General features: G+C 50.1%; 3 protein-coding genes and 1 pseudogene across 5 annotated transcripts in view; 3 read left to right on the plus strand and 1 right to left on the minus strand.

Moving 5' to 3' along the window:
* LOC120826646 (semaphorin-6C-like) overlaps nucleotides 1-11,657 on the plus strand; it is a 30,693-nt pseudogene extending 19,036 nt beyond the window's left edge. The window contains exons 9-21 of the transcript XR_013451038.1: nucleotides 28-137; nucleotides 465-554; nucleotides 633-760; nucleotides 1,029-1,160; nucleotides 1,247-1,402; nucleotides 2,112-2,285; nucleotides 2,364-2,504; nucleotides 4,029-4,106; nucleotides 5,834-5,895; nucleotides 6,093-6,146; nucleotides 9,267-9,544; nucleotides 9,770-9,901; nucleotides 10,104-11,657. The product of XR_013451038.1 is annotated as a semaphorin-6C-like (transcript). The remainder of the gene's footprint in view (nucleotides 1-27; nucleotides 138-464; nucleotides 555-632; nucleotides 761-1,028; nucleotides 1,161-1,246; nucleotides 1,403-2,111; nucleotides 2,286-2,363; nucleotides 2,505-4,028; nucleotides 4,107-5,833; nucleotides 5,896-6,092; nucleotides 6,147-9,266; nucleotides 9,545-9,769; nucleotides 9,902-10,103) is intronic.
* Nucleotides 11,658-12,533: 876 nt separating this feature from the next.
* On the minus strand, nucleotides 12,534-14,308 carry LOC120826647 (uncharacterized). The gene is made up of 2 exons (XM_040189108.2): nucleotides 13,762-14,308; nucleotides 12,534-13,683 (listed from the first exon to the last, which is right to left on the minus strand). The coding sequence occupies exons 1-2, from the start codon at nucleotides 13,949-13,951 to the stop codon at nucleotides 13,121-13,123; spliced, it is 753 nt and encodes a 250-aa protein (XP_040045042.2). The 5' UTR covers nucleotides 13,952-14,308; the 3' UTR covers nucleotides 12,534-13,120.
* Nucleotides 14,309-16,361: 2,053 nt separating this feature from the next.
* Nucleotides 16,362-19,666, plus strand: LOC120826944 (uncharacterized). 2 transcript variants are annotated; one of them, XM_078081061.1, is made up of 7 exons: nucleotides 16,998-17,370; nucleotides 18,173-18,318; nucleotides 18,691-18,755; nucleotides 19,141-19,220; nucleotides 19,272-19,305; nucleotides 19,387-19,491; nucleotides 19,577-19,666. In XM_078081061.1, the coding sequence occupies exons 1-7, from the start codon at nucleotides 17,251-17,253 to the stop codon at nucleotides 19,639-19,641; spliced, it is 615 nt and encodes a 204-aa protein (XP_077937187.1). In that variant the 5' UTR covers nucleotides 16,998-17,250; the 3' UTR covers nucleotides 19,642-19,666. The 2 variants fall into 2 exon arrangements, with proteins under 2 accessions (XP_040045490.2, XP_077937187.1); XM_040189556.2 differs by having other exon boundaries at nucleotides 16,362-17,370; nucleotides 19,141-19,305.
* Nucleotides 19,667-21,697: 2,031 nt separating this feature from the next.
* psmb4 (proteasome 20S subunit beta 4) lies at nucleotides 21,698-24,400 on the plus strand. The gene is made up of 8 exons (XM_040188750.2): nucleotides 21,698-21,893; nucleotides 22,604-22,730; nucleotides 22,859-22,938; nucleotides 23,017-23,163; nucleotides 23,260-23,341; nucleotides 23,632-23,748; nucleotides 23,843-23,931; nucleotides 24,270-24,400. Exons 1-8 carry the CDS (start codon nucleotides 21,778-21,780, stop codon nucleotides 24,280-24,282), a joined length of 771 nt encoding a protein of 256 aa, XP_040044684.1. The 5' UTR covers nucleotides 21,698-21,777; the 3' UTR covers nucleotides 24,283-24,400.
* Nucleotides 24,401-24,424: the final 24 nt, after the last annotated feature.

Raw genomic sequence — 24,424 nt, forward strand, 5'->3', positions numbered from 1 at the left:
CTCCTTCTTCATCTTCCTTTACGTCTTCTTCTCCTCCCCTCTCTGCAGAGCCTCACTTCCTGCACGCCATCGACTACGGTAACTACGTCTACTTCTTCCTGAGCGAGATTGCGGTGGAGTACACCGCGCTGGGCAAGGTGTGTGTGTCTGTGTTTGTATTGATTGTATTGATTTGATACGTAATCAATGGAGGACACGCTCTGCTCTGATTGGCTCGTCAATGGCTTTTTGTCCCAAGATGGAAGTAGTACGTGGATTGTTCCTCAGGAATACATCAATAAGTGCTGCTGATCCTCCGATGGTCCCACGAGGTTCTTCAGAGTCAGTCCACAGGGGGACATGAGCCTATAGTTATCCTACGAGAACCCAAGGGTCTCTGAGCCGGACAAAGAGAACCCGAGGAACCGGACTAGGAGAACGCAAGGGACTGTGAGCAGGACTAAAAGAACCGTCTGTCTCTCCAGGTGGTCTTCTCTCGAGTGGCCCGGGTCTGCAAGAACGACAACGGAGGCTCACCTCGAGTTCTAGAGAGATACTGGACCTCCTTCCTCAAGGTGACTTCACACAGAGTGAAATGAACAGAGGACACGGGCCAAGACTGTCTCCTGACCCGTGTGTGTGTGCGTCCTCAGGCCCGTCTCAACTGTTCTGTCTCCGGAGACTCCTTCTTCTACTTTGACGTCCTTCAGTCCCTCACCAACGTGCTTCAGATAAACCAGAAACCGGCTGTGGTCGGGGTCTTCACCACTCAGACCAACAGGTAGACAGCAGGAACATGTCTCCTGTCCCTGTGAGGACCTGAGGAGTGAGGACACATTAGTGAAGGAGAACACATCAATATTTGAAGACTATGAGTATTTACAAAAGGGAGGAGTTGTTCTGCTTAGAAACCTCCTCACGAGAATAGATCGATCCAGCAGAGACGTCTGTCCCGTGAAGCGTCTCCGTCACATGAAGCTCAATACTTAATCTGTCTCTGAACTCTTTGATGGACATCAAACAGAGTAGATCCGTCTGTCTCTCTGCAGCATCCCCGGCTCGGCTGTCTGCGCCTTCTACATGGACGACATCGAGGAGGTCTTCAGCGGGAAGTTCAAGGAGCAGCGGACCAGCGACTCCTCCTGGACCCCGGTCCCCGACGAGCAGGTTCCCAGACCCAGGTGATACTTTCACGGATCCAGGACCACCAGGATCCAGATGAAAGGTATTTAAGAAGGTTATTCATTGTGCTACTTTGTCCCTCCAGACCCGGCTCTTGTGCGGGGGACGGCCCGGCGGTGGACTTCACCTCCTCGGTTCTTTTTCCCGACGAGATGCTGATGTTCATCAAGTCATATCCTCTGATGGACGAGGCGGTTCCCTCCATCAACCACCGGCCCTGCTTCACCAGAACCTCCAGCAGGTAACTAGACCAGAGCGCAGGCGGGTTTGTAACTGGTCTGAGGATCCTCCTGGAAACGCTGGATTGTATTTCACTGTTTCAAGATCCCACCAGAGCATCGACGTGATCAGAGGATGACAAGTGGACATCTTGAATTACGGCGGTCAGCATCTTCTTTTATCAACCAGTGAACAGGAAGTCACCGCATCTGTACTGAGCAGGATGTAGATACCTGTCAATCCGCGTGTAGCCCCGCCCTAAAGCATCGCCTGCTTTATGGTCTGTTGACTCCAAATGAACATCATCTGTATTGAAGAAGACTTGAAACCAGAGACTGAGACCATAAACTCAAGATCAAAAGACATCCAGCTCTTAGTCTTTAATTTTGTAGTTCATCTTCATTCAGGATCAATAACATCGATACCGATTCCACCACATCTACCTGCTACTAAACAGAAAGTTGGAGGGAAGGCCCGCCTCTCGCTCCATACGATTGGTCAAGTGAGACATTGACGAGCGAATGTGTGTGTTTTGATCAGAAGCCCAGAGTCTAGATCACTGGTCAGTGTCCTCCTCGGGTCCTTCTGAGTCATAACATAATGTGGTGATCTGATTTGATAAACCAAGTAGAATAGATTAGAACAATAGAATATAAAGGGGTGATTTAAGAACATCTGCAGGGCTCAGGGTTCCTCAATCAGTCACCGAGGGTCCGGTTCTTGACCTGCAGGTCGAAGCTGACCCAGATTGTGGTGGACGTGTCTGCCGGGCCCCACAAGGACCGGACCGTCATGTTCCTTGGCTCGGACGACGGCCGGGTCCTCAAGGTTCTGGCCTCCACGCATCCCAATGACAGCTCGGGGTCCAAGCTGCTGGAGGACATCCACGTCTACAACCCGTCCAGGTGAGAACCCAGAGGGGGACACGGGGACCCGCTGCTCCTGGAAGGAGGACCTGCTGAACCTTCTCTCGCTATGTGCAGGTGTGACGTTCAGGGTCAGGAGGACAGGAGGGTTCTGGCCCTGGAGCTGGACAAGGACCACCAGGCTCTGTTCGTGGCCTTCTCCAGCTGCGTCATCAGGGTCCCGCTCAGCCGCTGCACTCAGCACGGGAGCTGCAGGAGGTGAGAGGGGCCACTTCTCCTCCACCTGCTCCTTCTCACTCTGCTGCTCCTCTTCCTCCACCTGCTCCTTCTCACTCTGCTGCTCCTCCTACACCTGCTCCTTCTCACTCTGCTGCTCCTCTTCCTCCACCTGCTCCTTCTCCTGCTGCTGCTCCTCTTCCTCCACGTGCTCCTTCTCACTCTGCTGCTGCTCTTCTTCCTCCACCTGCTCCTTCTCACTCTGCTGCTCCTCTTCCTCCACCTGCTCCTTCTCCTGCTGCTGCTCCTCTTCCTCCACGTGCTCCTTCTCACTCTGCTGCTGCTCTTCTTCCTCCACCTGCTCCGTCTCACTCTGCTGCTCCTCTTCCTCCACCTGCTCCTTCTCCTGCTGCTGCTCCTCTTCCTCCACGTGCTCCTTCTCACTCTGCTGCTCCTCTTCCTCCACGTGCTCCTTCTCACTCTGCTGCTGCTCTTCTTCCTCCACCTGCTCCTTCTCACTCTGCTGCTCCTCTTCCTCCACGTGCTCCTTCTCACTCTGCTGCTGCTCCTCTTCCTCCACGTGCTCCTTCTCACTCTGCTGCTGCTCTTCTTCCTCCACCTGCTCCTTCTCACTCTGCTGCTCCTCTTCCTCCACCTGCTCCTTCTCCTGCTGCTGCTCCTCTTCCTCCACGTGCTCCTTCTCACTCTGCTGCTGCTCTTCTTCCTCCACCTGCTCCGTCTCACTCTGCTGCTCCTCTTCCTCCACCTGCTCCGTCTCACTCTCCTGCTCTTCTTCCTCCACCTGCTCCTTCTCCTGCTGCTGCTCCTTTTCCTCCACCTGCTCCTTCTCACTCTGCTGGTCCTCTTCCGCCACCTGCTCCGTCTCACTCTCCTGCTCTTCGTCCTCCACCTGCTCCGTCTCACTCTGCTGCTCCTCTTCCTCCACCTGCTCCTTCTCCTGCTGCTGCTCCTATTCCTCCACCTGCTCCGTCTCACTCTGCTGCTCCTCTTCCTCCACCTGCTCCGTCTCACTCTCCTGCTCCTATTCCTCCACCTGCTCTTCCTTTGTCTGCTCCTCCACCTCACTGTTTCTCCTCCTCACTATAATGATCCTGCTGCTCATCCTGCTCCATCTGCTCCTCCTTCTCAATGTGCTCCTTCTTAGACTTCATATTTGTGTTGATTCCAAACGGATCTGAACACGATTAAACAACTTCATTTTGCAACAAAATCAATCCTGTAGAAGTGAGTCTGTGTGTTTAGAACCTTAGACCTCTGAGGGTCTCATGGTCTAAGGGTCTGATGGTCTGAGGGTCTGAGGGTCTCATGGTCTAAGGGTCTGATGGTCTGAGGGTCTGAGGGTCTCATGGTCTAAGGGTCTGATGGTCTAAGGGTCTGATGGTCTGATGGTCTAAGGGTCTGAGGGTCTCATGGTCTAAGGGTCTGATGGTCTAAGGGTCTGATGGTCTGATGGTCTAAGGGTCTGATGGTCTGAGGGTCTGAGGGCGGGTCTGATGGTGGAACATGTTTCAGTAGATCCAGATAAACTCTCCTCTCTCTCCTCAGAGCCTGCTTGGCCTCCCGGGACCCGTACTGCATCTGGCTCCGGACCGGGACTTGTGCCAACATGGCGCCCGGCTTCAAGTGGGTCTCACTTTGTCTTCCTTAGTTCTTTTACAGTCACTTTGCTTTTTCAGAACCTTGATGCCATTTTTCAAAACTCTTCATACAAAACAACCAATGATCAAATTGCCAAACACTTTTTTTTCAATTGTTTGGACAATCCACAAAAACCAACGATGACTTGTTCATCAACTAAAATCACCAGATCAATGTGACTCAATGTGACATCAAAGTACTATTTCAAAATGCGAATTCTACGTTACAGTTGAAAAGATGGTCCATTCATTTGATTACGGTCATCTAACTATCAACAGATAGAACATCTCATCATGAGGAGGATTTGCTGCATAAACCTTAGTGGATAGTTTTATGGATGCTGACTAACAATATTGTTTAGATCATGAGGTTTGAAAATAATGAGATCCATTCCCACTAATTAGCGTGGACCATTATCTGTAGATGTGATATTTGATCATCGTTCTCTATCAGACACTGTTTCTAGCGTCCCATGTACGACCTTTGACCCCACGCTGCCGCCTTTCTAATTACTTGACCAATTCTGCCAAGACCCCAGGATGTGTGGTCGGGCGCAGGGCTCCCGTTGGCTCATGTGATGCAGCTCTCCTCGTAACCTTCCCTGATGATGATGATGATGGTGTGATGATGTCATTGTGTGCTTCCACAAGCTGAAATGGTGCACGCATGTTTTCATGCACAATCTACCAGCCTGTATTTGCCCCCATACGCTCCTTTCCTCAACCCGACTGAGGAACTCTTCTCCTCATGGAGGCGAAGGTGTACGACAGGTGTCCTCACCAACAAGTAACCCGTCTCCAGGCCGTGGACAGTGTTTGGAACGTTGGAGAGCTGTTACAAGAGACGTCCTTTTACCACCAAACGTGTCTCATTTCAGTAGTCAGAGACAAATAGTCCCCGTACGTGTAAACAGCATCGGGTCTCACATCATCATTCACATCGCTCATGACCTCCACCTTCATTGGCCGGTTGCGAAAGCTCACGATGCCCCAAACCGATCAAACCGATCAAACTGATCATTTGTGGGATTTCCGTTTTTTTTCGGCGATCGTCACCGAGCTAAAAGCTGGTTGTGCAAAATCCAACGCGTTACATTGAGTGCGCAGTGATCAACGTGAGCAGGTGCTGTACGTTTGGCTCAACAATGACCTGTTGTGGTCGAACTCTCTGGTTCATGATGACGTGGATGAGATAAAGGTTTGTGGACGTTTCAAAGTTATGAGATTTTGCCGTCGACATGGAATACTATATTTGTACTGAGGAGAACATAAACTCATGTTTACAATGTTTACTGAGGGAATAAATCAAGAGAGAAGTCGAGTCTCATAGACTATGTCTTATAGTCTATGGAGCAGAGGACTGAGGCAGATACCAGGGGTCCGAGACCCAGCCGATCAAAGTTACAGATCCCTTGGACGCCTCAGCGAGTCTGTAAAACCACAATTATTGTTAGCTTGTTTTAATAAGCTAAGGGGAGCCGCCTGATTTGGATGTGGACCCAGAAGAAGAATCCAAATCCAGGTTCAAGTCCTCGTTAACCAGAGCTGAGGTGAATGCCCCCCCCCCTTAAGGTAGAGGATGAACTACGTGACACGGTCTAGTTAACCTCACATCTTAACTCCTTCTCTGTGTGCGTCATCCATCCCCCGGGGACGTAACCAGTGGCAACAGGTTGTCTTTAACTCGCACCCCCGTCCTTTGTGTCCCTGCAGGGCCGGGTTCGAGCAGGACGTGGACGGTCCCAACATCCCTTCTGCCCCAGTCAGCTGCCACAGTAAGTCAAACCCACTCATGACCACCTGAGACTCCACGTGACACCATGAGGAGCCACGAGACTCCATGAGAGCCCATGTGACACCTTAAGACTCCATGAGACTCCATGAGACTCAATGTGTCTTCAGGCCTGAGGACTGATTGGAAGATTGGTTGGTTCTGCAAAATGTGAGCGTGGTTTTTGTTGTTTTTTTGCAGCTGAATTGTCGGCGACTGCTTGGAAACAGGAGCCTGCAGCCGACTTGTCCTTCGGTAAGAAGTATCACTGCTTTTACTCATCAAAACATTAGTGTCACGGTTTGTTTCCTGTTTGATTTTGTATGTTTGTAATTGTAACCAGTGAAGGGAGAGGACTGGTAACCAGTGGAAGGAGATGACTGGTAACCAGTGAAGGGAGAGGACTGGTAACCAGTGAAGGGAGAGGACTAGTAACCAGTGAAGGGAGAGGACTGGTAACCAGTGGAAGGAGATGACTGGTAACCAGTGAAGGGAGAGGACTGGTAACCAGTGGAAGGAGATGACTGGTAACCAGTGAAGGGAGAGGACTGGTAACCAGTGGAAGGAGATGACTGGTAACCAGTGAAGGGAGAGGACTGGTAACCAGTGAAGGGAGAGGACTAGTAACCAGTGAAGGGAGAGGACTGGTAACCAGTGAAGGGAGAGGACTAGTAACCAGTGGAAGGAGATGGCTAGTAACCAGTGAAGGGAGAGGACTGGTCACCAGTGAAGGGAGAGGACTAGTAACCAGTGAAGGGAGATGATTGGTAACCAGTGGAAGGAGATGACTAGTAACCAGTGAAGGGAGAGGACTGGTAACCAGTGGAAGGAGATGACTAGTAACCAGTGAAGGGAGAGGACTAGTAACCAGTGAAGGGAGAGGACTGGTAACCAGTGGAAGGAGATAACTAGTAACCAGTGAAGGGAGAGGACTAGTAACCAGTGAAGGGAGAGGACTGGTAACCAGTGAAGGGAGAGGACTGGTAACCAGTGGAAGGAGATGACTGGTAACCAGTGAAGGGAGAGGACTGGTAACCAGTGAAGGGAGAGGACTAGTAACCAGTGAAGGGAGAGGACTGGTAACCAGTGGAAGGAGATGACTGGTAACCAGTGAAGGGAGAGGACTGGTAACCAGTGGAAGGAGATGACTGGTAACCAGTGAAGGGAGAGGACTGGTAACCAGTGGAAGGAGATGACTGGTAACCAGTGAAGGGAGAGGACTGGTAACCAGTGAAGGAAGAGGACTAGTAACCAGTGAAGGGAGAGGACTGGTAACCAGTGAAGGGAGAGGACTAGTAACCAGTGGAAGGAGATGGCTAGTAACCAGTGAAGGGAGAGGACTGGTCACCAGTGAAGGGAGAGGACTAGTAACCAGTGAAGGGAGATGATTGGTAACCAGTGGAAGGAGATGACTAGTAACCAGTGAAGGGAGAGGACTGGTAACCAGTGGAAGGAGATGACTAGTAACCAGTGAAGGGAGAGGACTAGTAACCAGTGAAGGGAGAGGACTGGTAACCAGTGGAAGGAGATAACTAGTAACCAGTGAAGGGAGAGGACTAGTAACCAGTGAAGGGAGAGGACTGGTAACCAGTGAAGGGAGAGGACTGGTAACCAGTGGAAGGAGATGACTGGTAACCAGTGAAGGGAGAGGATTGGTAACCAGTGAAGGGAGAGGACTGGTAACCAGTGAAGGGAGAGGACTAGTAACCAGTGAAGGGAGAGGACTAGTAACCAGTGGAAGGAGATGACTAGTAACCAGTGAAGGGAGAGGACTGGTTACCAGTGAAGGGAGAGGACTAGTAACCAGTGAAGGGAGATGATTGGTAACCAGTGGAAGGAGAGGACTAGTAACCAGTGAAGGGAGAGGACTAGTAACCAGTGAAGGGAGAGGACTAGTAACCAGTGAAGGGAGAGGACTGGTAACCAGTGGAAGGAGATAACTAGTAACCAGTGAAGGGAGAGGACTGGTAACCAGTGAAGGGAGAGGACTGGTAACCAGTGAAGGGAGAGGACTAGTAACCAGTGAAGGGAGAGGACTGGTAACCAGTGAAGGGAGAGGACTGGTAACCAGTGGAAGGAGATGACTGGTAACCAGTGAAGGGAGAGGACTGGTAACCAGTGGAAGGAGATGACTGGTAACCAGTGAAGGGAGAGGACTGGTAACCAGTGGAAGGAGATGACTAGTAACCAGTGAAGGGATAGGACTGGTAACCAGTGAAGGGAGAGGACTAGTAACCAGTGAAGGGAGAGGACTGGTAACCAGTGAAGGGAGAGGACTAGTAACCAGTGGAAGGAGATGGCTAGTAACCAGTGAAGGGAGAGGACTGGTCACCAGTGAAGGGAGAGGACTAGTAACCAGTGAAGGGAGATGATTGGTAACCAGTGGAAGGAGATGACTAGTAACCAGTGAAGGGAGAGGACTGGTAACCAGTGGAAGGAGATGACTAGTAACCAGTGAAGGGAGAGGACTAGTAACCAGTGAAGGGAGAGGACTGGTAACCAGTGGAAGGAGATAACTAGTAACCAGTGAAGGGAGAGGACTAGTAACCAGTGAAGGGAGAGGACTGGTAACCAGTGAAGGGAGAGGACTGGTAACCAGTGGAAGGAGATGACTGGTAACCAGTGAAGGGAGAGGACTAGTAACCAGTGAAGGGAGAGGACTGGTAACCAGTGGAAGGAGATGACTGGTAACCAGTAAAGGGAGAGGACTGGTAACCAGTGGAAGGAGATGACTAGTAGCCAGTGAAGGGAGAGGACTGGTAACCAGTGAAGGGAGAGGACTAGTAACCAGTGAAGGGAGAGGACTGGTAACCAGTGGAAGGAGAGGACTAGTAACCAGTGAAGGGAGAGGACTGATTACCAGTGAAGGGAGAGGACTAGAAACCAGTGAAGGGAGAGGACTGGTAACCAGTGGAAGGAGATGACTGGTAACCAGTGAAGGGAGAGGACTGGTAACCAGTGAAGGGAGAGGACTAGTAACCAGTGAAGGGAGAGGACTGGTAACCAGTGGAAGGAGAGGACTAGTAACCAGTGAAGGGAGAGGACTGGTAACCAGTGAAGGGAGAGGACTAGTAACCAGTGAAGGGAGAGGACTGGTAACCAGTGGAAGGAGAGGACTAGTAACCAGTGAAGGGAGAGGACTGATTACCAGTGAAGGGAGAGGACTGGTAACCAGTGGAAGGAGATGACTGGTAACCAGTGAAGGGAGAGGACTGGTAACCAGGGAAGGGAGAGGACTGGTTACCAGTGAAGGGAGAGGACTGGTTACCAGTGAAGGGAGAGGACTGGTTACCAGTGAAGGGATCAGGCCTTTGCCAGCTAAAATACAAGCAGAGAAATAGGAGAATTTATTGTGCTTCCTGCTTCCCCCAACAGGCGTTGCAGGCGTCCGGCGCCTCCCGGAGGCGGAGCAGCGTTCCGTGTCCGAGGTCCACTACACGCTGCTGATCGCCTGCGTGCTGGTGGCCTTCTCTCTGGGCGCCCTCCTGTCAGGCCTTCTAGCCTCGCACTACTGCGGCCGCGGTGGCGCCCGGCGGGAAGGGGGACACGGGAAGGACCCCGAGGTGTCGCTGCCGCACGCCCTGACACTGCCGCACGCCCTGTCACTGCGATCGCTGGCCAAGCTCAACGGCCTGCTGGATGGGCAGCCCAAGGTGGGTGGAGCCTCTGGAGGCTGATGGGAGGAGCCTTTTTACAGAATCAGTCATAAACTCCTCTCAAATGAACCAAACCGAAGACAGAAGATAAAATGATGAAACACACTTTCATATACTTACTTGTCTTTGTCAACTGGAGCGTTGCATTGTGGGGCGGTTCTCATCTGGTTTGACTGACCCCTTGTTTCTCTGCTCTTCTTCTGTGGTGTCGTGGTGGTGCAGGAGGAGAAGCTGGAGGTGTCCCCTCTGAGGATGTGCGGCTCCTTCATCCCCAACGGGCAGGTGGAGCCTTACCTCCACGACCCCGCCCACCAGGGCCTGCAGCTGGGGGACCCTGACCTCAGCCTCTCCCAGGTATGACATCATAATGATGTCACTAGAGGTTTCTTCTTCTCCCCTTATTATAAATGACTAAACTGCCTCCATATATGGCTTCCCCTAAAACATCCTCCATGTGTCCAATGGTTCTTCTGAACATCAAGATGACCTCTGACCCCACAGACCATACGACGATGACCTCTGACCTCACAGAGCATAACCATGCCTCTCTGTTTAGTCTCAGGCTGACGGAGAGATGTCCGGTCTGCCTACACCCGGCTGCACCCCAGAGCTCCCCGTCCCCAAGAGCATGAGGGCCGCGGGGAACCACCAGAACCAGAACCACAACACCACCAAGGAAGCCCAAGCCGGACTTGGTCCCGGCGGGTTAGGGTCCGGTCCGGGCTTCGTGGCCTTTGTGGGGAACTCTGTGGCTCAGCAGGTGTTTCCCTTCGCTCATCACCGTGACGACCACTTGAGCAACGGGGCGGCCTGTGGGGCGGGCGCCTCCTCTACCTCGCTGCACCTCCCCGAGGACAGGCGGGTCCTGAGTGAGGAGCGAGAGACGGCAGGAGGCGGAGCCCCCCCACACCACCACTCCTATCAGTCCCTCCCCCAGGCGGCGGCGGACGTGTCGGCGCTGGACGAGCTGCTCAAACACATCCACGAGGTCAGCGCCTCGGGGACCGGAGGCATCAAGGTCCTCACCTCCACCTCCTCCTGCTCCCTGTTCCCCGGGACCTCCTTGTCCACCCACCAGCAACTCCCTCCTCCTCATCACAACACCAGCCTCCACGGACACACCCGCACCCACCACTCCAGCCGAAGCCATCACCATAGCAACCACCACAACAACAACGGCGGGCAGCACCACCAGCGGGCTGAGTCTTCTCCGTACCGCAGCACCTCCACCTCCACACTGCCCGCTCAAAACTCCTCCTCCTCCTGCTCCTCCTCCGCCTCCTCCTGCTCCAACAACCCCACCTCCTCCACCTCCATCCCCTCTTCCTGCTCTTCCTCCTCCTCCACTCCGTTGCAGCAGCAGGTGATCCCGGAGGGACCTGGTGGGGGGGAGGCCTCCAATCGACACCTCTCCCAGCGCCACCCGCTCATCAAGATGGGCAGTGGTGGGGGCGGAGGGGGCGACGCCGCGCCGCGCCACCACAGCTTCAACCAGCGGGGGGGGCAGCACGCGCACTTTCTTGCCAGGATGAACACCAACAGCAGCAGTAACGGGCCCCCCCCCTCCGCCTGCCTGACGCGGCAGCACAGCTACAGCGGCGTCGGGCCTCACGGGGGGCGGCGGGCCCTCGTCCGCAGGACGGCGTCCCTCAAACCCAACGTGCCCCCCAAGCCGCTGTTCCTCCCCAACACCTCCACGCCGCCAGTAGCAGAGGCGGGAAAATGTGACTAGTACGGTGACGGCGGGGGGGGGGGGGGGCGTCCACAAGGCACCGGGGAAGGACACACCGAGAGACACTGAGCCTTTTGTCCCCGTCCCCCCCAGACAAACGCTGCGGATTTTCCCCTTTGTACCATATTGGTATCCGGTGGAGTCGTGGAGGAGTCGTGGTGGAGGTCCTCGTGGGGGGGGCTGCTGTCCTAGCACAGCGATGACATCACTGATCGCAGATCAGCTTCTTCTGTTTACCACTAATTATTCAAAAAGTCTGAATATAAAAAGTGCTGATTTGTGCGCTGGAGAATCCTTTTATTTAGAGAAGTGTCTCAGATCGAACAGACGACAAGTTGGTATAAAATGATATTTAGACTAATAAAGGCATAAAGGGAAGAAGGTCGTCTCTTTATTCATTTTCAAGTTACCGACGTGAAAATGAACCAATGTAGAAGACTGTTTGTTATCAACACCTCTTTACACAAATAAAATCATTATTTATTGGATTTATCGGAAGCTCCCACCATGTTGGAGGTAAAGCCCCCCACTCCCCAGGAGGAGAGGAAGCTTCTTTTATTAAAAGAGGCGTTTTGTATGAGGATGTAACCTTCACTTTAGTTCGATGGTTCTCTGGTCCCGTCTTCTTGATGAGGTCACTTGGGTTTCTGAGGATTAGGAATCCATGAGAGGTCCCACAGGTCTCCTGAAGGCATCTGAACTACTGAACTCAGAGCATGAATATCTGCCTCCACTGAGCCAGCAGCTAACAAACTCATCTCCTGCTGTATCGAGGCTCAGGATTCTGGGCTCCACCAGTTGAGCTTCAGGAGTTCTGGATTGTTAAGGTTCTAAAAGATTTTTAACCCCTGAGAATGTTAAAAGACCACAGAAAAGGTTCCAGGGTACTTTCCTCCTCAAGAGCATCCAAAGGGCTTCAGAATGCTGCTCTTCAGTCGTTATATTCTGATGAGTCAATTTATAAGTAATTATTGTCACCATGCTGCTCTTAAAGTGTTAGCGTGTACGTTCTCAGTCATTGTTTAGAAGAACCGTCTCTTCACAAAATGATTTATTTTCACATCATGGTTTTATGTCAAAGGCGTGAAAGTGAAATCCTGCTGAACTGCTATTTTAATCCAGAGCTCCTTTACTGCTGGAGAAGATATGAAGACAAGCAGCCTGTTACGTTTATTTTAATGTGTCAATAAGTAAGTTTCAATGTGACGATCGCTTATTTCAGTTGTAACATTTAACTAAAAACACCAATCAGGGTTTGAGAGGAGGATGGGAAGGATTTTATTTCCAGCGTTAACGTGGTGCAGTACAGCGACAGACAAGAAGGATTATCGCTCAAATACCTCGCGGAGGAGGTCCGCTGCCACGTGTACCGGAGGCTCGGTCGGAAGCATCGCCGCCAGTTACTCACTGCTGGTCGGCCATTGTGCTTCACAGCATCTCCGGTTGATAGGGGGGGGGCTAATGATGGGGGGGGGGGGGGCTAATGATGGGGGCAGTTGGCTTTTCTGCTTTGGGTTAAAAAGCTAAAAGCTCAGATGTGAGATTATTTCCATCATTGAGGTCTCTTGTTCTCGCTGCGGACTCAAAGGGTCTCTCGTGTGAAGGAATGCAATGCATGCTGGGACACGGGCAGCAGGGGGGAGGCTCTCAATCTGTGATAAGTTATATATATAAATATATATAATTGTCCTCCTCCTCCTCCTCCGGACCGGTCGTTGTTCATCTGGTTATAAAAACAAAAGCGAGCGAAACGTTTGACATCCTGAAAAATCTCAGAAAGAGAATCCGTTGTGGAGGACTGACGGAGGAGGAGTGGCAGGACCAGCATGAGGCCACGCCCCTCAGCCCGTCTCCGCCCCCTCGTGCGTGCGGACGTGCCTCTTGTAGTTGGAGTTGTCGCTGAAGCGGCGGCCGCAGTGGGAGCAGCGGTAGGGTTTCTCCCCCGTGTGGATCCTCAGGTGCTTCTGGTAGCCGTCGAAGCGCGTCAGTCTTTTCCCGCAGATGTCGCACGTGTACGACTTGTCCGCCTTGGCCCCGCCCACCTCGCGATGCACCTGCGCGTGCTTGGCCCAGTGGGCCCGCTGGGCGAAGGCGCGCCCGCAGACAGTGCAGATGTAGGAGTCCACCAGGTCGTTCCCCGGAACCACACCCTGGACGTCGGGCTGGAGCGAGGGGCCGGGCAGGGGGTCCGGCTCAGAGTCGCCCGGGTCCCGCAGCCTCGGAGGCGAGGAGGGCTCCTCGTCGCCGTCCCGCTCGCTTCCAGCGCCGCTGCTCGGGAAGAAGGAGAACTTGACGTTGTTGTGCTCCTCCCGCTGAGCCGGCCACGCCTCCTCCTGCTCCTGCTTGATGGGCGGAGCCTCGGCGTCACTGAGCTCGGAGCTCCAGTCCTGCTGCTCGCGGAGAGCTGAGAGAGAGAGAAGAAGAGTCAGGACCCGTTACCCTGAAGGCCTCCGTGCACGTCTACTTCTGCTGTGCATCTCACCCGTCCGCAGGGAGACCCGCGGCTTCCTCGAGAGGTCCAGCAGCCGTCGCTGGCGGGAGATCTCCAGCTCGGAGCGGGAGATCTGCTCCTCGTAGTCGGCGATGGTTCTTCCGAACACGCCGAAGATCTCCTCGGCGGCGGCGGTGAGCCGCTGCGTGATGAGCAGCCTCAGCATCTCGATCTGGGACATGTGCGCGGAGGGCAGACGGCGGAGAACGAGGAGAAGCTCGCGCGGTTGTTTACTCGGTGCACTTCCGGGTTGAGTTTCTGCGCATGCTCAGTGAGCTTTTCTCTGACGAGCGTCTGGTTCGACGTGTCGACCTGCTGCCACCTGCTGGACTGGAGACCACACGCACGTTGAGTGTCATATCTATAAAACATTGATGTGAACAAGAGGAGGGCTTTATTATTTATTATCTCTAATAGTTCCATTCTCCTGAAAACATGACAATGAGGCTTACATTTAGTTATTATTATTATTATTAAGTTATTTCCATCAAACGGATGAACAACCCTCTCACCAGATCAATCAATCAGAGAAGTGTATTTGAAAAGATGAGCAGCGTATTAGTGCAGATCCGGTTTTAGACTGGGACGGGTTATAAAGCCACAGACTACTGATGTTATTTATCAGGAAGCAGGAAACATTTATTGCCATCTTTTTCCTATTTGTAGTGGAGATGAGTGGTACCCGGTGGGGTCTTCTGCTGTTCTAGCCCATCCGCCTCAAGGTTGTGCGTGTTGTGGCTTCACAAATGCTTTGCTGCACACCTCGGTCAAAGTTGCTCTTCTATCAGCTTCAATCAGTCGGCCCATTCTCCCCTGACCTCTGACCTCTAGCATCAACAAGGCATCTTCGCCCACAGGACTGCCGCATACGGTATTTTTTTTCCCTTTTCACACCATTCTTTGTAAACCCTAGAAATGGTCGTGCGTGAAAATCCCAGTAAGTGAGCAGATTGTGAAACACTCAGCCACGCCACGCTCAAAATGGCTTAAATCACCGTTCTTTCCCATCCCACCACTGTCTCACATCATACGTCTGAATCAGACCACATACAGGAGCATCAAACACACGTCCTCTGCATCCCTGTGCGCTATTCCAAAAGATCAGAGGGCCCCTGCACAAAACCAGGATGAGGGATTACGCCGGGATATTCAGGTTATCCTTGATGAATTTAGCTTTGACTTGGTTGCACGAAAGCAGGTTGAATTAAACCCAGGATTATTCTTCGCAGCAGGCTAAAGGCTCTGGCATGCTTCTGCAGCTGCAGCTGCGTCTTCTCGTTGTCGTTGGATTCATTTTAAAGCCCAGTTTATGGTTGCGGGTTTTCAGAGAGACACTCACACGCTTTTTTTACCCGCGTGTCAACAAATTTTTCGACGCAGCCTCCTGCAGCACCGGTGCCACAGGGACGGGCGGGCAGTCGGGCAGGATGAAGTAGTCCGATGCTGCTGAGTGTACTCAGTATTTGTTGGATGTGTACTTGTATGCGTTGGTGGCAGAGGAGAAAACGGCCAACAGCTGAAACCGTAGCCTGAATCTACCTTTGGACCAGCAAAGAGCCACAAAGCAAATACTGCTGAAACTGAGTGATCAAATACTTCACCACGCAGAGTCGACAAACACAAAATCACTTCGGGAAAGTACATTCAGCGTAAGCGCTATGTAGTGGATTCAATGTTCAACTAGAGCCACAAACCAATAGGAAACAAGGTTTCATTAACTTTACTGTTTATTCAGCCGTGCCATTTTATTCCGTTATTTGCATCATATTTCCACGCTATTGGAATCAGTCCAGCACCTGGAAACTGACCAAGCACTCATGTCAAGAGACAAAACCGGAAGTTGGCCTTAACTAGGCCGGATCAGCGAGGTCTGAGGAGATCCATCCGAGAGGTTTTCAATTTAGAATGACTTCAACTTCAACCAAGACTGTGTACAAAACAGTTTCTGTTGTTGGTTGGTTTCCTAATTGGGGCCATTTTGATTGATTTCATCTCTCGTTCCCAACTTCCACCAAAATGTTGAACTGGAAGTTCCTTGTGTGTGGGCCAATGGTTTCTTTAAGTCTGGCCTCAAAGGCACCTTCCAGCTCTGTTTCTCCTTCTCTAAACTGAGTAGTTCAAAAGGGTTTCCCTCTGAGTGAGACAACCTTTACAGTGGAGGGCCCAAAACAGTCCATCCCTGTGGACCAGAAGGGGCAATTAAACAGTCTAAGACGGGCTGGAGGAAGGTCTGCCATTTTGGGAACGACTGGGTTGGCTCTCCATCTCTGACGGTCTGGATTTTGGTGTTGATGCTGGCGAATGGCTTGGCGACCACGCAGAATCCAGTACCGGCGTCTGGTTTCCCCTAAGACGCTCAGGCCCTGGTTGATCTCTGATGATGAGGCTGGTTATGGGATGTTTCCGATCCAATACAATCGGATGGATGTTATCAAAGTTAAGGGTCTGCGCTCTTCAAAGTCGACCTCCCACTCTGATGAGGTCAAGGTTGTCGTACTCAGACCAGACAGGGGGAGTAGTTTGCTACTCTTCGGTATGCGTTTTAAGGGCATTGCATTCCTCGGGGAAACATTCGGATTGGGCTCGTTGATGATGCCTTTCTGAATTCATAGAACATTGGTCTGTGTTTGGGATATGATCTGCCGCCCCCTGAAGCATGTACTTTGTTTCCCTCACCAGATGGTCCCAGGTGCTGAACTTGTTTGGATCAGGGAGGTTTGCATCATTTAACATTACTGCACCACATAATAGCTCCTTAGCTCCTCCACAGGCTGCAATTCAGCTGGCAAAGATGGACGGGCTGGCCAATGGCTGTTGTTGAGTGAGAGGAATGGGGGATCTTGGCTCCATCTCTTTCGCTGAGAAAGCTCTAGGAGGGTTTTGCCCCACGTCAGGTCATCAGCTGGATTGTTCTTGGAGTCAACATAACTCCAGTTCTCTGTTAGCTGATGAACCATCAATTAAGCCTCCTGCTGGGCTCCAAAACACTGAAAGACAAGTATACACAGGCTACCAACAGGGACGTAACAAGGTGCACTGTAGGTACTTGGTGGATTTACCCTATTATTTTCTGTTGCGTTTTATTGCCACATCCTGTTCTTCTGGTTTTCTTTGGATTTGGAGTCGCTCACTTTGGACTCTCCTTCGATCACTATTTTCTTCCAAGTAAAATCGTTTTCTTATCTTTGGGCTCGCTGCTCTGTGTATTTGTAGGTGATGTAGTCCAAGGTCTACCCAACAATGTGTCATGTATTATTGACAAGCCAAACAGTGTCCTGCCTGCGGAATTCCCCCCGGGATGCTGGCCAGCATTTCGTCCACGAGGGGAAAGGGTTGTAGTTTGTAATCGCTGTAAAAAAAAAACAGCCACCAGAAGCCTTTTAAAAGCTGCTCAGCCCACATGAGGCTCAGTCCTTGGTCCCTGGTTCATCTGAGATCTCCGTGTTCCTCTCTGCTCTGAAGCTGATCACCTGGAGCACCATGAACCTGTGGCTCGGCCTTCATCTCCTGCTAGCCGGGCTGCTTCTGAGCAGCGCGGCTCCAACCCCCGAGGAATGCCGGCCTTTGATCACGCCTCTGTCGCTGGCGGACCCCACCGTGGTGAGCCTCTGTGGGACCACTATTTGGCCTCAACCAGGATTCAACTGTTTAGTTCAGTTTGTGCCGTTAGCGTCTTCTGTCCAGCTAGCATGTGTTTGGAGAAGGACATGAATGCCACCTGGTCAGAAGATAAACCTAATATGTTAATCTTTCAGTGGATAGAACTTTCTTTGAGGATTGTGTAAAAACTATTAGAAAACTGTAAGTATTGTTAAAATACACCTAAATGTCTGATTATTCAAAGTAACTAAACTTTGTAATCCATTAATCAAAGAAGTGAAGGCGGTCGACATCTATTCAATTCCCCAAAATCACTAATTACAAATTTGTATCTGTCATTCATTTGCAGATACATGTGATGGAAAAACAACCCAACATTTACAATCAGACATTATTTTACCAAATGTCAAACTGAATAACATGCTGAACTAAATCACAGATAAAAAGATCATTATAATCAAAATATCACACTTTATTATTTAGTCCAAACCTCCAGTCTTTCCTTCATGCCGAGGACCTCCGCTAATGTTTAATTTGATCTTCAACACACTGTCAAAAAGCTATTGGGTGTCGTTCACCATTTCCGGTGTAACACCTAGGGAGGAATATAAATGTCATAGTCGGTACACGTTGGGTTCGGCTCCTGCCTCCCTTCAGGACGGCTCACTGACTAACTCATTTTTCCATTGAATGAAAAGGAAAAGTTTGAAATGTGCTGAAAAGGTTTTGTCAAATATCCCGAAGACAACCGGTTCACGATTCCAGAGGTCCAACATCTGGACTGACCTGTGTTTGTGTGCAGATGTACGGCAGGACCAACCTGATGCTGGGTTACACCGACAAGGAAATATACACCAACATCCTGAGGAAAACCCAGAGCTTGTGGTTGAGCATCAGCCAGTCACCATCCAGCCCAAATACTCACATCTTGTTTCAGCACAACAGGATGTGAGTTCATCCAACGTACACACGACATGAGGGATCTAGTTACTGATAGATTAGATCAGACTCGCTGACTCGTATATCACAGTAAAGTTACATCAGTTCATTCCCCTTTCATAAAGTACGCGGCCTACAAGGTACACGTGTACTTTACAGGATCCTCAGAATGAGGTTTCTCAAACAATGGCTTGTTAATGTTGAGAGAAATGTTAACCAACAGACAATATTCTTTTACAGATGTGGTTTCCTAGCATTGGGACACCATTTTATGATGCTGTCTCCACTTGAAGGATGAAAAAGCTATATTTGTATTGATAGTAAACTCTTGTTTGAGCTCCAGCAGAGGATAAGACGTCTCACCTCTGTGTCTCTTCTCAGAAATGGAACCTGTTTGCTCTCAAAGGTCAACCTTACCATTGACGGCAACACAGGATCCACTTCACGTAAGTTCCCTGATCAACACAAAATGGAGGTTCTGCGTCTTGGTTACTATTTAAAAGCGGCCGATTCATCACGCGCATCCTCCTGCTGATTCCAGGGGCTTGAATGTAGAGCAGCTGTGGGTGACGGACACGTCAAGGATCAGACTTCTGCTGAGGCTTCATTGACATTCTTAATTAACCAGATGCATTCATGACCTTTTCCGACGTGCTCTCACAGAAACACATGAATTAAGCAGATCCGGTGGGCGGAGCCTGGGACCTGTGGTCAACAGGGTAGCATTGAACGTCAGCATCTTGTAGCATTTAGCATTTAGCTCCAGCGCAGCATGGCTGACTTGGATCTTTTCATCATCACGGATGTTCAGGATTTTCTTTCTGTCGTCAGACCTCAACATCACCTCGGTGGTCCAAATGCTACCCGGGCTCGAGGGCTTTCTTGTCTTTAGCATTGAATCAACCATCAGAGACCTGGACAAGATTGTGAGAATGATGAACATCGTCAGCGACGTTACAGCGGAGGAGTTGAACGTCCGTGCTCTGTATCTGATGGGTAGGAAGGAACCGGCCAGAGAGAACCTACATAGACACGTGTTGTATCGCGCACATTAACTGCTTGATGCTTTGTCTCCAGCAAGAGAAACCACTCTGAAGGACTCCGACCGGGAACATTTCAGGAAGCAGGCGAGCTGCCTTGGCTTCTCCAGAGAACCAGACTTTACCCACAACCCCGATAACGGTGCTTCACCTTTTGAACCTGTCGGATCAAAGTATGAAGATGTGTGAGAACAGACTGAACTCATTTCTCCTCTTTGTCTCTCTAGCTTTCTGCGCCGAAGGAGAGGGGCTTATGATATTTGATGCAACTTCCATGAATATTTCAAAGTAAAGAGAGGAAAGTGTCTCAAAACTTCTAACGTCTTCTGTCTGTTTTTTATTCCTGATTTAATGAAAGACATTACCTGTGGAGCACCTCCGTGTGGGGGGGTGGGGGTTTATCACGAACCTGCTCAAAAAGTAGAATAGATGAACATTCGCATTCAAATCCACGTCGCGGTAGCGGCCCTTTTTATGTGGGCTGCTGCTATAGCGACCATGGTAGCGGGGCTAAGACGCTCAGTGGAGCAGAAACATCAATGAGTCGAATGAAACCTCTTGATGCTTCGAACAAACACCCAATGAAAACACATCGCCATCAACAGATCGTGCGAGCGAGAGCTTTGAGTGTCATGCGGCTAATTGGACATCTTCACTTAAAACAGTTGAATCAGGAACCAAAGTCGACACACAGCTCATATATGATACAGAAGTAAATCCTTCAATAAGAGCTTTCTCTCTCTCCGTATTCCATCCACACTGCATTCTCTGTAGTGACCAGCAGGGGGCGACTCCTCTGCTCCCATAGACGTCTATGAGGAAATGACTCTACTTCTCTGTAGTGACCAGCAGGGGGCGACTCCTCTGCTCCCATAGACGTCTATGAGGAAATGACTCTACTTCTCTGTAGTGACCAGCAGGGGGCGACTCCTCTGCTCCCATAGACGTCTATGAGGAAATGACTCTACTTCTCTGTAGTGACCAGCAGGGGGCGACTCCTCTGCTCCCATAGACGTCTATGAGGAAATGACTCTACTTCTCTGTAGTGACCAGCAGGGGGCGACTCCTCTGCTCCCATAGACGTCTATGAGAAAATGAGTCTACTTCTCTGTAGTGACCAGCAGGGGGCGACTCCTCTGCTCCCATAGACGTCTATGAGGAAATGACTCTACTTCTCTGTAGTGACCAGCAGGGGGCGACTCCTCTGCTCCCATAGACGTCTATGAGGAAATGACTCTACTTCTCTGTAGTGACCAGCAGGGGGCGACTCCTCTGCTCCCATAGACGTCTATGAGGAAATGACTCTACTTCTCTGTAGTGACCAGCAGGGGGCGACTCCTCTGCTCCCATAGACGTCTATGAGGAAATGACTCTACTTCTCTGTAGTGACCAGCAGGGGGCGACTCCTCTGCTCCCATAGACGTCTATGAGGAAATGACTCTACTTCTCTGTAGTGACCAGCAGGGGGCGACTCCTCTGCTCCCATAGACGTCTATGAGGAAATGACTCTACTTCTCTCTTGATTTATTCCCTCAGTGAACATTGTAAACACAAGTTTATGGTCTCAGTCTCTAGTTTCAAGTCTTCTTCAATACAGATGATGTTCATTTGGAGTCAGCAGACCATAAAGCAGGGGATGCTTTAGGGCGGGGCTACACGCGGATTGACAGGTATCTACATCCTGCTCAGTACAGATGCGGTGACTTCCTGTTCACTAGTTGATAAAAGAAGATGCTGACCGCCGTAATTCAAGATGGCGGCCCCAAACGTCCACTTGTCATCCTCTGATCACGTCGATGCTCTGGTGGGATCTTGAAACAGTGAAATACAATCCAGCGTTTCCAGGAGGATCCTCAACCGAGGGAATCAAAGGTTTCAATGACACCACCTTTATTCTCCCGTGGAAGGTTTCTTTTATTTTTGCGAAAGTTTTCCTGTGTTGATGTGAGTGCTTCGGGACAGAGACTGTCACATGTCTAGAGACCGCTAAGCCATCTGAGGCGAATGTGTGATTATGGGCTGTACAAAATGAAATCACATTAGATGTCATTTAGCTGACGCTTTTATCCAAAGCGACTTACAATACATTTTTAACACAAGGTTTACATTTCCCCGGGAAGCAGTTAGGGGTTAAGTGTCTTGCTCAGGGACACTTTGGCAGGCTTTGAACGCACCCTCTCTGTGCGCCACAAAATAAAATCAATTGAGTGGAATTGAATGACTGTGAAATCAGACTGTTATTTCAAATCGAGATACTGACGAAGTTATAATAAAATACTTTTCATGTAAATTTAATTGAACGATCTTCAACAGTGTGTAATTCACACCAGCAGCAGCAGGCGGCGGCAGAGCGCCGCCGCATGACGTCAGCCTAGTTCATCCAAACAAGACGCCGCTGTGTCGTCACTTCCTGCAGGTATTTTCCAACATGGAGTCAAGCGGCTTGAAGTTGAGTTTCTGGGAGGACGGACCAAAGCCCGGACAGTTCTACTCACTTCCCGGTACCGGACCGGCCACGTCATGCGGGCCCATCACACACACACTGTGAGTGACCATCTCCGACGGACCGGGGAACCGAACCGAACCGAAGCTGTCGGTTTCGGTAGCTGCTCCGCCGCAGTGCTGCATCATCATGGAGAAGCGGTAGCTAGCTATTGCTAAGCTAACTGTCATCTCTGCCGTTTAAACGCGAAGAGCTATTTTAAAACTTTAGTGATGAACGTAACTAATAAATATAGTGCGCGTGTATCCGTTAACTGCGTTAAATGTGGCACTTTGTTTACATCCCTCCAGTTGTGCTGACTAACTGTTAGCTGCGCTACCTAGCCGCCTCCGAGTCACTTAGCATAGCAACATCTTTCATCAACAATACATCTAAGGACAAACGAAGGGGACAGAATTGTTGTTCCCGAGTAAAGCGACGTTATTTATATCCTACATACATATATGCAAGAGCAAGACATAGAATAACACCTTTCAGTATAGAGTTATAATAACCATTTTAATTTCAATATATGATCTGAGTTCATTATAACTAATATACAACTGTGTGTGCGTGCGTTTTGAAGATGTTTCTGGCATTTGATGAAGTTTATTATTTCACTCAACAATCAAGAAAGGCAGTTGTATACCGTGAACTCTACGGCTTAAAACGGTGCAGCTGTGAAATAATAATAATAATAATAATAATATTGAGTTAGTCAGAAAAACGTATTGCTCACCAATGGTGACCCCGTGACCCCGTCCCTCTGCAGGAACCCGATGGTCACCGGGACGTCGGTGCTCGGCGTGAAGTTCACTGGGGGCGTCATCATCGCAGCAGACATGTTGGGCTCCTACGGCTCCCTGGCTCGCTTCAGGAACATCTCCCGCCTCATGAAGGTGATGAACTTCGGCTCTAATAACGATCACTGCGCTGAGTGATGGATATTTCATATGCAAGATATTCAGTTATTTAACCCTAAAGGCCCAGTTTGTCTTTTCAATGGATATTCTGTTTCTGCTTTCAGGTGAACAACAACACGATCCTAGGAGCTTCAGGAGATTACGCTGACTACCAGCATCTCAAACACATCATTGAGCAGATGGTGTAAGTTGACAGAATACGTGTTTGATGGCTGGTGGATCGGCCCGCTGCTGCTCTGACGTTGGTTTCTGTCTCCCTCAGCATCGACGAGGAGCTGCTGGGTGACGGTCACAGCTACAGTCCCAAGGCCGTCCACTCCTGGCTGACCAGAGTCATGTACAACCGCCGCAGCAAGATGAACCCTCTGTGGAACACCGTGGTGATCGGAGGCTTCTACAGCGGGAAGAGGTGAGGGCCGCTTCCTGTTTTCTAACCCATCTAAAAGTGTCGGTTTACATGTATTGTGAGAGCTCATTAACGGTGGGCCGTCTCTTCTCCCTCTAGTTTCCTGGGTTACGTGGACAAGCTGGGCGTGGCCTATGAGGCACCCACAGTGGCCACGGGCTTCGGCGCATACTTGGCTCAGGTGAGGCGAACTGAGGTCCTGATAAAACGATTCACCCGATTTCTGAATAAAAGTGAAACTGACCTGTAATCAGCTTTTGGCTTAGAATGGAGGGTCCTCCCTCGCAGAGGATCTTTGGTATATGTGTGTGTGTGTATATATATATATATATATATATATATATATATATATATATTTATCTATTTATAATTTGTTAGAACATAAACTATACAAAGATTAAAGTTTAGGAGAGGGTCATTTGCATCTTCACTAAACAAAGATGTTTTCTCTCTGCCTCCTGGTCTGATTAGCCCCTGATGAGGGAAGTGGTGGAGAACAAGGTGGAGATCACAAAGCAGGAGGCCCGTGAGCTGGTGGAGCGCTGCCTCAAGGTTCTCTACTACAGAGATGCTCGCTCCTACAACCGGGTGAGTTCCCTGATCCCAGTTCACAATTCTTATTCTACTCCACGCCGTTTACCGTGTTGTTGAATGTTGAACACCTTTGGTGTTTTTGTGTTAGCACGAGATTGCCATAGTGACGGAAGAAGGCGTGGAGATTGTTGGTCCCCTGTCCTCTGAAACCAACTGGGACATCGCTCACATGGTCAGGTAGGGTCGAAGGTCACCGGAGGCTCCTATGAAGTTCCTCCTGATAACAGTCCAATAATTGTGTTTGAGATGTGACGCCTAACTGAAGCAGTTGGAAGGAGGTATAATACATGTATATGTTATATTACTCCTCTATTGTATTTGCTGGGAAGACATTTACAGATGATATTTGAACACATCACTTTTTTAGCTTCTTTATGAATGCTATAAAATTACACCTAAGGATGATTCTGATTATAATTAAACAATATAAAATCGGTCACAAACACTGCTTGTCAGGATGTATGCAAATATACAATACATTCTGATGTTAAGTTTCTCCTTTTATTTCTTTTCAGCGGGTTTGAATGAAGAAAAGCTGCGACTGAAGTCTTTCAGCGTCTAAAACAGCTGCAGCCGATCTGTTTTTTCTTTCTGATGTTCACTGTAACTTTTGTATAATGGAGAATAAATGTGGCAAATTCAAAAATGTGTTTTCTATTGTTAACACTAA

This window comes from Gasterosteus aculeatus, chromosome 10, assembly GCF_964276395.1.
Source record: "Gasterosteus aculeatus chromosome 10, fGasAcu3.hap1.1, whole genome shotgun sequence".
In the NCBI taxonomy this organism is placed as follows: domain Eukaryota; kingdom Metazoa; phylum Chordata; class Actinopteri; order Perciformes; family Gasterosteidae; genus Gasterosteus; species Gasterosteus aculeatus.

Excerpts from the sequence above, each read along its gene's own strand:
- LOC120826647 (XM_040189108.2), bottom strand. The coding sequence starts at position 13,951 with ATGTCCCAGATCGAGATGCTGAGGCTGCTCATCACGCAGCGGCTCACC. Across the intron at positions 13,684-13,761 it reads GCGGGTCTCCCTGCGGACGG|CTCTCCGCGAGCAGCAGGAC; the intron begins GTGAGATGCACA and ends TCTCTCTCTCAG.
- LOC120826944 (XM_040189556.2), top strand. The coding sequence starts at position 17,251 with ATGAACCTGTGGCTCGGCCTTCATCTCCTGCTAGCCGGGCTGCTTCTG. Across the intron at positions 17,371-18,172 it reads CGCTGGCGGACCCCACCGTG|ATGTACGGCAGGACCAACCT; the intron begins GTGAGCCTCTGT and ends GTTTGTGTGCAG. Across the intron at positions 18,319-18,690 it reads TTGTTTCAGCACAACAGGAT|AAATGGAACCTGTTTGCTCT; the intron begins GTGAGTTCATCC and ends GTCTCTTCTCAG.
- psmb4 (XM_040188750.2), top strand. The coding sequence starts at position 21,778 with ATGGAGTCAAGCGGCTTGAAGTTGAGTTTCTGGGAGGACGGACCAAAG. Across the intron at positions 23,342-23,631 it reads TCGGCGCATACTTGGCTCAG|CCCCTGATGAGGGAAGTGGT; the intron begins GTGAGGCGAACT and ends TGGTCTGATTAG. Across the intron at positions 23,749-23,842 it reads ATGCTCGCTCCTACAACCGG|CACGAGATTGCCATAGTGAC; the intron begins GTGAGTTCCCTG and ends TTTTTGTGTTAG.